This window comes from Zingiber officinale, chromosome 6B (genome assembly GCF_018446385.1).
Source record: "Zingiber officinale cultivar Zhangliang chromosome 6B, Zo_v1.1, whole genome shotgun sequence".
Taxonomy (NCBI): Eukaryota; Viridiplantae; Streptophyta; class Magnoliopsida; order Zingiberales; family Zingiberaceae; genus Zingiber; species Zingiber officinale.
In genome coordinates, this window is record NC_055996.1 from 118,242,317 (window position 1) to 118,255,192 (window position 12,876).

The window sequence follows — 12,876 nt, forward strand, 5'->3', positions numbered from 1 at the left end:
GCGTTTGCTCGATCGAAGGTACACTTTGCTATTGCCGAAGCCTGATGTTAGTCGCTCGGCCGAAGCCTGTTGCTAGGCCGAGCAGGATAGCCGCTCGATCAAAGTTGAATTTTGCACATCGATCTCTGTTGTCTGGCCGAGCAGGTAGTCGTTCGGTCGAAACCTGCTGCCAGGTCGAGCGAAGCGACCGAGCTTTTGCATCTTGTCTTGAGTATCGATTGTTTGATTACTTCCCGTATCGAAGGCAACGACAGATCCTTCTTCCCTGATCGGGGCATACTTCACTTGACAAGTCGATGCCCTATCTATCTTAACTTTAACCTCCTTTAACATTTACCGTGATAATATGATGAGACTCGTCATCATCACTACATCAATACCATTCAACATAGACCTCTTTTCAAGTGTTTCTTTCCTTTTGCCACTATTTTCATAAACTTTGTTTGCTTGGATAAAACAATTACGCATGATAAAGAAAGTGACCCTCGCACGTCTAAAGAGTGGTAGCACAATCATATGTTTTAATTATTTTATTTTATAACTTAAGAATTCAATTTTTACGACATAATTAATCCTAAGGCTATTGATTTGACCTACAAAAATTTCCTAGCAGCCAATCGTATGCTTTCACTCTCTCCAGGTCAATGGCATGTCCCATCTTCATCCACTTTCAATTCTAACTTTACATACCAAATCATCAATCACAACATCAAAATCGAACTTAACAATAAACTCAATCTTGTAAGACAGATACAATTACATAACTCTAGATACTTTTATACATCTAATGAGATCTTAATAAGACAGATGGATACTATTTGCCACGTCAGCGGTATATCAGTAACTCAGTCTTTTCACTTGGACACGTGTCCTGTTGGAAGGGGTGGCATTGGTTGGGGTGCATTATGAAGGGAAGCAAAGCACAAGAGCTGGTGTCCATTGCAAGAGACAGAACTACGTGGAATCCAGTCTGTGCCTCACATTGCAACCAATAATGCATCCAATTATAGTTTCATCATTTTAACCTCCTTATTACGGAAATTTACATTTTGACCTTCCCCTACAGTTTGACTCACTTTTATTTGCCCCTTGTGATTTAGAATATTGCAACCAAAGTGCCTATTTTATTGTTCTTGATTGTCACATTTTTTTGTGGTAAAACAAAAATACTAAAGTCAATTAAACATTCATAAAATGCTAGAGCAATTTTTTTGTAAAAAAAAACTGTTTTAAAAATTACCCTCAGATGAAGACTATTTTGTTTATATATGATAGAATTAATATAATAAGTTATAGGGGGTAAAATGAAAAGTAGGGAAAAGTGTAGGGAGGCAAAATGTAATTTTTTTTTGTAATTTCTATTTAAATCCATCTGCTTGGTTCAGGTTGAGCAGCAAATCAAAGAGCTGAGTGAAAGCGATGGCCTCACTACTGTTCTTAAATATACTGCCGCTACTTGTTTTGGCTGCGCCGGCAGCGGCCACGGCCGCCGGCAAATGCGCCGCCCCGCCGGACGTCGGATCAACCGTCCGCGTCCTCCACGCCTTCGGTCCCTGCTCCCCTTTCCGCTCCTCCACCTCTGCCTCCGGTGGCTCTAGCTCGTGGGAGGACGCCCTGATCAAGGAGCTCCAAGCCAGCGACGCCTCTCGCCTCTTATTCCTCTCATCCCTCGCAGCCGGACGCTCCTCCGTCCCCCTCGCCCCCGGCCGCCAGCTCCTCCAGATTCCTAACTACGTCGTCCGTGCCAAACTCGGTTCCCCGCCGCAGACCATGCTGGTGGCTCTCGACACCAGCAACGACGCCGCCTGGTTCCCCTGCTCCGGATGTCTCGGGTGCCCTGCCTCCGCCGCCTTCTCCTCCTCTCTCTCCTCCACCTTCCGTCAGCTCCCCTGCGGCGCCCCGCAGTGCTCGCAGGCCCCCAATCCCACTCCCTGCTCCTCCGCCTCTGACTCCGCCTCTGCCTGCGGTTTCAACCTCACCTACGGCAGCGCAGCCATCGAGGCGGGGCTTGCGCAGGACGCCCTCGCGCTCGCCTCTGACGTCGTGGCAGACTACACCTTCGGGTGCTTGCAACGCGTCACTGGCGGCGGCGCCACCCTGCCGCCGCAAGGGCTCCTCGGCCTCGGCCGCGGGTCCCTGTCCTTCCTGTCTCAAACCAACAGCCTCTACTCCTCCACCTTCTCCTACTGCCTCCCCAGCTTCCGCTCACTCAATTTCTCCGGCTCCCTCCGCCTCGGCCCCGTCGGCCAACCCAAGCGGATCAAGACCACTCCCCTGCTCTCCAACCCCCGCCGCCCCTCACTCTACTACGTCAACCTCATCGGAATCCGCGTCGGTGGCCGCACGGTGAGCATACCTTCTTCGGCGCTGACCTTCGACCCGGCCACCGGCGCGGGCACCATCGTCGACTCCGGGACCATGTTCACTCGCCTAGTCGCATCCGCGTACGCCGCCGTGCGGGACGAGTTCCGGCGACGGATGGCAAAGGTCGCGGGAGCAGGCAACCTCACCACCCTCGGCGGGTTCGACACGTGCTACGACGGGCCCGCCGCCGCCTCCGCCGTGCCGACGGTGACCCTAATGTTCTCAGGCATGAACGTGACATTGCCGTCGGAGAACGTGGTAATACGCAGCAGCTCGGGGTCGATCACGTGCCTGGCGATGGCGGCGGCGCCGGATAACGTGAACTCGGTGGTGAACGTGATCGCAAACATGCAACAGCAGAATCACCGGCTGCTCTTCGACGTGCCCAACGCCAGAATCGGCATCGCCCGCGAGCTCTGCACCGCCTGACGTAATGACGTTGCCCGGCCAGAAAAATCTACTGCAAATCCCAAGGGATCGATAAATTAAGTAACGAATTGTAGCTATGTTTGCATGCATCTATCTATGTATCCATCCGATCGAGAAGATGTTTTTCATTCATGAAAACTTTGCGATGGATTTGAAAAATAAGTTTACATGTTTAAATTCATCGTTTTAAATTAAGTTAAAGAAGATGATAATCTTATATATATTCTAAAATAATCTTCATCATCAGGGCTCCACTGGATGTTCAGTTAACTAATTAGTTAGAAAATGACAGTTTTATTACAATTTGATTTCTCTTATCTTTTATATCCTGTTTAGAAATAACTTAAGTCATGGAATTGAATTAAATTCCATTATGAATTGAATTCCATAAGGAGTTGAATTCAATTCTCATGTTTGGAATGAATTGCAACTTAAGTTATGGAATTCTTATGTTTTACCATTTTATCCTTCTCTCTTTTTTCTTTTCTTTTTTTACAAAGAAGAGAGAATGAGGGCACAATGGACATAATATAGAGAATTGAATTCCCTATCTAAATCACACATAAAGAGGTGTGATTTACTTTTGCCTTGTTTGATGGAATTGGAATTGAATTCCATATCAATTCTTAGCTAAAAAATCATTCAAAGGAATTCAATTCCAATTCTAAAAGGAATTGAATTTCATATCATTCCAAACAGGCTGTTAACCACTTAACAGTGTGATACGGGTGGCAATGGAGGGGCCCAAGAGGAAAGGGTTAGAGAAGAAAAGGTCATATAGCGGTCAAGAGTCAAGAGGACGTGGCGGTCAATAGTCAGGGTGATTCAGCAGTCAGTGGTCAGGTTGGCTAGGCAGTCAAAGGCAAGCATGTGGGGTAGTCAGAGGCCAGGCGGACTTGTTGATCAAGGAGGCAAAGTAGTCGAAAGACAAGGGAAGACGACAGGCGGAACACCGGGTATAGGTCGGGAGCGGCAGAGCTAGGTAGAGACAGCCCGATCTACGGGCTTACAGTCGAGGGCCAGCAAGTACTCATGGGTCAGGAGCGGCAGAGCTAGGTAGAGACAGCCCGATCTACAGGCTTATAGTCGAGGGCCAGCAAGTACTCATGGGTCAGGAGCGGCAGAGCTATGTAGAGACAGCCCGATCTACGGGTTTACGGTCGAGGGCCAGCAAGTACTCATGGGTCAGGAGCGGCAAAGGTGGGTAGAGACAGCCCGATTTACAGGTCTGCAATTTGAAGGCCCGGAAGCGCAAGCCACGAATCAAAGGTCGGAAGCGATGGAGCTGGGTACAGACGGCTCGGTCTGCGGGTCTGCTACTCGAAGATCCGGAAGGGCAAGCGACAAGTCACAGGTCAGAAGCGACAGGGCTGCGTAGGGTCAGCCCGACTAACAAGTAACGCTTAGAGGCAAGATCTGGTCGAGGGGTGCGAGGTAGATGCCGACCGCGATAAATAGGGTGAGCCAAGCTGTGCAGGAATGGAAGGATCACAATTGTTCGTCAAGGTTAATCATCACATACCAGTGAGAGGTGCGAAGGCGGAGGTTTCTAAAGGAAAAGATGCTCTCATGACCAATAGCGGCCTGACAGGTGTCCCTCACTACAAGACAAAGCCCATGTGTAAAGGCGGAGGTTCCTAAACAGGAAGATGCCTTCACAACCAATAGCAGCACGACAGGTGTCCAGGACTACACGACAAAGCGCAGTGTCTAACGTTTTCTGACAGGAGGGCAGGTTCTGGAAGCGAGGCGGGTGCATAAAAAGGAGGAGATTCCTCGTACGTGGGTACGCGCACTCTCGTCATTTTTTCCTTTCACAACTTTTCATTTTCGACTCTCTCTGTTTCTTCTGGGGAAAAAGGGACCTGACTGGAGCGTCGGAGGGCCTGATCCGGGGACTTTTTCCCTGGGTTCTGGTCTCTAACGTGAGGAGGGGGATTGTCTGAGTGTGCGCAGGGTCCTGCAGCAGCGTCAGCCACCCGTGGGAGCCGGATCACCTACGACTTTCCGTCAACAACCAGGCCACCGCGACCAGCCTCCGTCCGACTCAGCCTTCGGACGGGATCAAATTTGGCGCCGTCTGTGGGAAACACAATAGCCTGATCCGAAGCGTGAAGATGGAGGACTCTGGCCGAAGTTCCAGCAGGAGGATTAATGTCACCATGACTGTGGGGGAGTACGAGCTCTTCAAGGAGGTCAGGAAGTAAGCCACCTCTGAAAAATAAGGAACGGTTTCACGACCTCGCTTGGCTCCCGAAGCGTCTAAAGAACCAGCTCCTGCCTCCGACAGGGGCTCAAAGAGGAAGCAGTAGGAAGAACTCCCTCGTACTTCATTCTGAGAGCCTCGCCGCAACTATCATCAGCCTGGACCTCGCGAGCATAGTCCGATGAAAGAAGAGCCACAGGCGTCGGTGGCAGAGAGCTCTCTACATCCACCCCGGGATGCAGGGAAGGGAAAAGCTATAGCCTCTGCCAGAGATCTGCCTGAAGATCCGGACGACAAGGTACCTTTCTCGGCTCAGATCCTGAGGGAAAGCCTGCCTAGGGGTTACCGAGCCCCGAACATTGGAGAATACGATGGGAGCAAGGATCCGGAAGAGCACCTGCGAAAGTTCAAGAACGCGGATATCTTGTATCAATACAGCGATGTTGTCAAATGCCGAGTATTTCTACACACCTTGTCCGGGTCGGCGCAGAAGTGGTTCTATGGGTTGCCCCCGGAGTCCATCAATCGCTTCATGGATTTCAAAACGGCCTTCCTACGCCGTTTCGCCAGTAGCCGTAAGTATCAAAAAACTGACCACTGTCTTTTTGCTCTCAAGCAGGATTCAACCGAGCCCTTGCGAAGCTACATCAACCGGTTCAGTCAGGTGGCCAATGACGTCCCCTCCGCCACCTCAGAAATATTGATGAGCGCCTTCTCCCACGGATTACGAGAAGGGGAGTTCTTTAGGGACCTCATCAAGAACCCCGCCCGGAGTTTTGATGATATGGTGGAGAAAGCTTCTTGCTACATCAAGGTGGAGGAAGCTCAGGCCGCTAGGCGGAAGGCTGAAAAGACGGTGACTCCTGGCAACCGACCTGAAAGGAGAGCACCACAGCCAGCTCAGCCCTTCCAGCGCGTTCAACCCAGGCCTGCCCCTCAGCCCGCTCAGGGAGTTAGGCCAGCTCCGCGAGTCGCTGTCATACACGCGCCCAGGCCTGGACCAAGGGGAGCACCATATTGCTCATATCTTCGGTCCAGGACGCACGATCTCAGTAACTGCTTCCAATTCTCCCATGACTCCAGGCGAGCTGCAGAGTAGGGCTTGCCTCCCCCGGAGTTGGCGCCCCAAATACAGAGAATGGAAGAAGAACGGGCTGCAGCTGGGCGTGCTCGGCAGATCCGGCCCGACCTAGCCGGCCCAGCTAACCCAGCTGGACTCGGGGAAGACCGAAGAGATGCCGGAGAACTGGAGAACCGGGGCAACGCTGCTGTGCGAGAGATCGGTATGATTTCAGGAGGGCCCACTGACGGGGACTCAGGCCGAGCCCGTAAGTCACACGGTCGGTGATTGTATGTGGGAGCTGTGGGATGCAGCCACGAGCAGGCATCTGGCCCTGTCATTAGCTTTGGGCCACAAGATTTGGAGGGTCTGGAACTGCCTCACGACGACGCCCTCATAATCAGGGCCGTTATTGCTAACAGCCGAGTGGCTCGGGTCTTTGTGGATACCGGGAGCTCGGTCAATATTTTATTCAGAGCTGCGTTCGAGGAGATGCAGATTGACGCCGCTGAGCTCCAACCCGTAACCACTTCTTTGTACGGGTTCACAGGCAACGAAGTCAAGCCCATGGGTCAGATGAAGCTGGCCATCTCCATGGGCACTGAGCCACTGGTGCGCACCCGAAGGAGTACCTTTATAGTGGTGGATTCGCCTTCCTCCTACAACGTCATCCTGGGAAGGCCAGCTCTGCATGAGTTCCGGGCTGCCGTCTCCACTTTTCACCAAAAGATCAAGTTTTCGGTCGACGAGCAGGTCGGGGAAGTCAAGGGGGAGCAGAAGGTGTCCCGCAGCTGCTACATTGACATGGTCCGTGTGGAGGCGCGCAAGAGCCGGAGGACGCAGGATGGGGGAGTACACGCTATCCAAGAGGATCCTCTGTCTATTGCTGAGGAGCCTATCCCTTGGGAAGAAATTCGGCTGCATGCGGATAGAGTAGAGAGCATCACTCGCATTGCCAGTGACTTACCACCGGAGCTTAAGTTGGAGCTGATACAGTGTCTGATCCGCAATAGGGACGTTTTTGCTTGGTCACCGGAAGAGCTGCCTGGGGTCAAACCAGAAGTAGCTGAGCACAAGCTGCATATTATACCCGAGGCCAAGCCAGTCAAGCAGAAGAAGAGAAACTTCTCTGCCGACCAGAATAAGATTATCCGAGCTGAAGTGGATCAGCTCAGGAAGGCAGGACATGTTCGAGAGGTGCAATTCCCGTCCTGGCTTTCTAACGTTGTATTGGTGAAGAAGCCTAACAACAAGTGGAGGGTGTGCATAGACTTTCGCGACCTCAACAGGGCCACCCCCAAAGACTGTTATCCTCTCCCGCGGATCGATCAGGTGGTGGATTCAACTGCTGGCTGTGAGAGGATATGCATGATGGACGCTTATCAAGGATATCATCAGATACCCTTGGCTAGGGAGGATCAGGAGAAAGTCAGCTTCATAACAGCCGACGGTACTTTTTGCTATACGGTCATGCCATTTGGACTCAGGAACGCTGGGGCTACCTACCAAAGGATGATGGACAAAGTCTTTCGGAGTCAGATCGGGCGGAACGTAGAGGTCTATGTTGATGACATCCTGATCAAGTCCCCCCTGGCGTCCAGTCTAATAAAAGATGTAGAAGAAACCTGTGGGACTCTGAGGCAATATGGGGTAAAGCTGAATCCCCTGAAATGTCTGTTCGGGGCCAAAGGAGGGAAGTTTCTGGGCTACCTGGTGACTGAACGAGTGATAGAAGCCAATCCTGAGAAGGTTCAAGCACTTCGGAATATGCAGATCCCTCAGAATCTGAAGGAAACACAGAAGCTGGTCGGCAGGATAACAGCACTGTCCCGATTCATCTCCAGATCTGCAGATCGAGCGGCGCCCTTCTTCAAAGTGCTCAGAAAAGCGGCCAAGTTTCAGTGGACGGAAGAATGCACACAGGCCTTTGAGGAGCTAAAGCAATACCTGGAGTCCTTGCCATCACTGTTCAAGCCTGTTGTGGGAGAGCCCCTTTGGGTCTACTTGTCAGCCACCCCCGAGGCCGTGGGGGCCGTGCTGGTTAAAGAACAGGATAGTGTACAACGGCCAGTGTATTTTTTCAGTCATCTATTGAAGGGGGTTGAGTCTCAGTACACGGCCCTGGAAAAGTTGGTTTACGGACTTGTTCTAATGGCTCGGCGCCTCCGACCGTATTTTTTGGCGCATCCCATCACTGTCCTGACAAACAGTACAATGGGCCGAGCTCTCACCAAGGTGGAGGTAGTGGGTCGGCTTATCAAATGGGCGACCGAGCTAGGGGAATATGATATATAGTATCAGCCCCGAACCGCGATCAAAGCACAGGCTCTGGCGGATTTCTTGACAGAAGTTTATCAAGCAGACTCAGAGGAGGTCTGGAAAATTTATGTAGACGGATCAGCTACCCAGCGGGGAAGTGGTGTAGGTGCACTTCTAATATCTCCGCAGGGAGACATTATGCAGCTGGCTGTACGGCTAAATTTCAGAGCTACCAACAATGAGGCAGAGTATGAAGCCCTATTAGCAGGTTTGCAAGAAGCTCGGCATGTGGGGGCAAGCCGAGTCGTAATATACTCGGATTCGTAGCTAGTAACTCAGCAGGTGACCGGACATTTTGAAGCAAACAACGAAAAGATGCAAGTTTACAAGGAAGCCTATGAGAAGATGAGGAAAGATTTTAAAGAAGTCACAGTCACCAAGATTCCCAGGTCGGAAAATGAAAGGGCAGATGAACTAGCTAAAATGGCCAGCTCCCTGACTACTTGGGTACTTGACAGATCTATAGCGCAGACCTTCCTTATAGCTCAGATCGATCTACAAAATAACCTGGGAGGAGTTATTGATTGGAGGACGCCCATAATGAGTTTCCTCCAGCAGGGAATTGTACCCGCCAACCTAGAAGAGGCACGTATGCTCAGGAGACAGGCCCATTCTTATGTTATGATTGGAGATCAACTGTACAAAAGGTCTTTCTCTAGACCTCTGCTCAAGTGCTTGAATATGGAAGAAGCAGATCAGGCCTTGCGGGAGATACATTTGGGAGGCTGTGGCAACCACGCAGGTGGAAGAACGCTGGCTCGGAAGGTGCTATTGGCCAGGTATTTCTGGCCTACCTTGCAGAGGGACGCACAGAAGCTGGTGAATACTTGTTTGTCATGCCAAAGGTACCAGAACCTGACGCACCGACCTACAAAGCTGCTGAGAACTTCCATAGTGTCGTGCCCTTTTGACCAGTGGGGTATGGACATCGTAGGACCTTTCCCGATGGCTACCGGGCAAAGACGTTTCTTGCTGGTAGCAGTGGATTACTTCTCCAAGTGAGTGGAAGCGGAAGCTTTGGCCAAAATCACTGAAGATGCGGTGATCCAATTCTTATGGAAAAATATCTTTTATAGATTCGGCTTGCCTCACAAATTGGTGTCGGACAATGACAGACAATTTCAAGGACGCAAAATACAAAATTGGTGCAAGGGGTTCGGCATAACTCAGGCCTTCACTTCGGTGGCTCATCCGCAAAGCAATGGTCAGACAGAGGTAGTCAATCGAGAAATAGTGCGGGGGCTCAAAGTCAAGCTGGATCACACGGGAGGCAGTTGGGTGGACGAGCTGCCGAGCATTTTGTGGGTCTATCGTACGACACCCCGAGAAAGTACAGGTCTGACACCTTTCCACTTAGTATATGGCAATGAAGCAGTGGTACCTCTGGAGGTCGGGATACCGTCCGTGAGAAGAATGATCTATGATGAAGGGAACGCAGAGCGACGACTGGCTGAGCTAGATTTCATCAGCGAAATCCGTGAACAAACAGCTGCTAGGTTGGAGGCCTATAAACAGAGAATGAGGCAAAACTATAATAGAAGGGTGATCCCCCGATTCTTCGGAGAAGGAGATCTCGTCTGGAAGCAAATGAAGCCCTTAGGGGAAGTGACGAAGTTGGCTCCTCAATGGGACGGACCATACAAAGTTATCAAGAAATTGGCATCGGGGGCCTATTATTTGCAGGACGCTCAAGGAAGGAAGCTGGATCGACCTTGGAGTGCTAACTACCTACAGCCCTATCGAGTTTGAGGGGGCTGACTCTGTTGACGTAGGCCGGGTCAGGTGAGGGGCCGTGGAGACAATAGGATAGTCAAGTAAAAATTCGAAAAGACATGTGTACGTGTAACAATTTCTCAGTTTGAGTGGCTGGTACAGATCATTTGAAAGGAGCAAAAATCTCATCCGGAAAGCCTTGAATGATTTGGTCGTGGTTCAAAAAGTTTGCGGAGGGGACGGACCTCAAGAAGTCCTGTGCATGCAGTTGCCTGATAACTCCAGCCGCCGTGTAGGGTACGGACGCAGTAAAGCGTGCCCCAGCCTGGGATAAAAATTCAGGAGAGCTCAGATAGGACCTTCGACTTCGCAGGCAATGATCAACCTCTCCTTCTTGATAGACCGTCAGAGCAGTGGATACTCCTGTCAAAGCCGCCCGAGACTGGGATAGTTCCGCCCTCAGGGCCTCCAGCTCAGCCCTTTGAGTCTCCAATTGTACCGCCTGAACCTCCAGTTTATTGTTCTTTTCCTGTAGAAGAGTATACTAGCTGTTGCTGATACCCTGCCTCAGATGCAGCTCTCTCCTCCCTCATAGCTCGGAGCTCATCTTTCACCTGTATCAGGGATCGTTTCTGACAGTCGGTTTGATTGGTTAGGGCTTGAATCTCCGCCCGCAAAGCATAGCTGGCTTGGGCAGGGTCGTTCAGTTGCAGCTCTAATTCGGAGACTCTCTCCCGGAGTTCTTTGCTTTCATGATGGAGGGTGTGGAAGGATTGGTTCAGCACCAAAGATTCGGCGTGAGTCTGGGCGGAAGATATAACCTTCAGTTAAGGCAATACAATAGCAAGGGTAAGGTGAGGAGTACGTACTTTGGCCCAGGACTTCGAGAACCTATCCATCTGGACTAACGGCGGCGCGTTACCCATTTGATCCATGCTCTCTGCCCACAAACTGCCGAGGCAGCCTTTCATCATCAGAAGGCTCGTAGGGGCGTCAGACCGCCGAGCTAGAGCAGCTTCAGAGGGGATGGTGGTCCTGTAACGATGGCGGGTGGAGGAGGAAGGTTGAGAAGGGCCGGCGTCAGCACCAGGAGGAGCGGGAAGTGACTCAGTGGGCGCGGGGTTTTGATGATCGCCTGGGCTGTCTTCCTCTGCAGTAGTAGGGGCAGAGCGGAACACAGCTGGTCGTCCCCTGTAGGGGTTGGGAGAGACTGTCAGATAAAGAAAACAAAAATAAAGAGGGAAGTGATGTCAGAGCCAGTCACGACGGCAGCAAGGGGCAATGTGGTAGTATAAGGAACAGAATCAAGCGTTAATAAAGTCAGACCTGGTTTTCGACGCCGCCTGTGAAGCAGGGGCTGGTTATCAGAGTCAGAGTCATCAGAGCGAGGCTGACCCTGTGAAGAGGCTGCCGCACCCCTGTCTGTGGCGCCCCGGCCGGATGAGCTTAGACCTGCGTGATGAAGAGTTGCGCGACCACGGCTGGAGGCCCGGGGGGCTCCCCGGAAGACGCGTCTGGCCAGACGGCCGGCTGGATCACAACCCTGACCTCGGCTCAGGGCGGCAGATGAAGGGGAAGCGTTGTGTGAGGCGGGGTTGGGAGCAGGCTGAGTCGCTGCCCCAAATGAGGCGGATCCAAGATGAGGGAATAGCCTCCTCTCCAAGATTGTCCGACCACGTCGCAGTATTTCCAGATCATCGAGGGGCAAAGGCATAACCTCTGAGGTGCGATGCAGAACCTCAGCTATAGGCACCAACACGAAAGGTTATTCTAGCGGAGAATATGATCGAAAGGGAGATGGAGCTCAGCGTGAACTTACCCAAGGAGTGCGATGTTTCAGAGGAAACGAAGCTCAGCCGGAAAAAGGAAAGTAGGTCTTCAGACAACAGTCTCGTCAGATTCAAGCGCCAATCCTCCATGCGGATCGCAGCCACCGTATACGGGAGGTCCATATGGAAGTCTTCCAACGCCGGAGTCAGAGGCAGCGCAGATTGCCATCGCAGAGGCCAGTCTAGTTCTTCGGGAAATCGGAGAAAAAAGAATTTTTTTCCTCCAGTTAGCACTGGGAGGAGGAAGAGGAGAGAAGAAAGCGGTATGGCTGCGAGCTTGGAAGTCAAAAAGACCATCAGCGTGCCGAGCAAGAGCAAAGAAGCAGTGAAAGAGGGGAGCGGACCAGGAAACCTCGCAAACTTCGCAGAGTATTACAAAGCCACACAAAATCTTTATGGAATTGGGAGTTAGCTGACCTAAAGGGATCTTAAAGTAGCGGCACACTCCAGACAGAAAAGGATGCGGGGGTAGACGAAGACCAGATACAAATTGCTCAGTAAAGAAAGTACAAAAACCAGGCGGGGGATCGAAGTACAAGTTCACACCAGTAGGGATGATGGGGCGAAAGCTAGTAGGGATTTCGTAAGTGTACCGTAGGTCATCCCAATCCAACTCAGCTAAAGTTGAAGCGCCTGGGAAGTGCTCCGCCAACAAGGAAACCCAAGAAGGAGAGACCATTGCAAGGGAGATTATCTCAGGAGGTAGAAGGAACAAACGAAGAGAGGGGGCTAGGAAAAAAGGAAGGAGCGCGGCGTGATCTCGGGAAAAGTCAGTCGGCGGCGGCGACGTTTGAGTGTTCCGTGGTGATAGCGAATCATAACAGAAGGGAGAGAGGAAGAAGATACTTATAGGTATGGTGGGGGAAGGATATTTTCGTAAGTTAGCAACGGACGGTTGATACAGGGGCGGAAGCAGACAGGGAGCGCCCTGTGATGAGCCTCGAGAATATAACGAG

At 51.4% G+C, this 12,876-nt stretch overlaps 1 protein-coding gene across 1 annotated transcript; it reads left to right on the forward strand.

The window, feature by feature from the left end:
- The first annotated feature begins 1,387 nt into the window (after window positions 1-1,387).
- Window positions 1,388-2,955, forward strand: LOC121989221 (aspartyl protease AED3-like). Its single transcript, XM_042543122.1, has one exon. The coding sequence runs from the start codon at window positions 1,420-1,422 to the stop codon at window positions 2,791-2,793; it is 1,374 nt and encodes a 457-aa protein (XP_042399056.1). The 5' UTR covers window positions 1,388-1,419; the 3' UTR covers window positions 2,794-2,955.
- The last annotated feature ends 9,921 nt before the right edge of the window (window positions 2,956-12,876 follow it).

Coding starts and splice junctions, on each gene's coding strand:
- LOC121989221 (XM_042543122.1), top strand. CDS start 1,420: ATGGCCTCACTACTGTTCTTAAATATACTGCCGCTACTTGTTTTGGCT.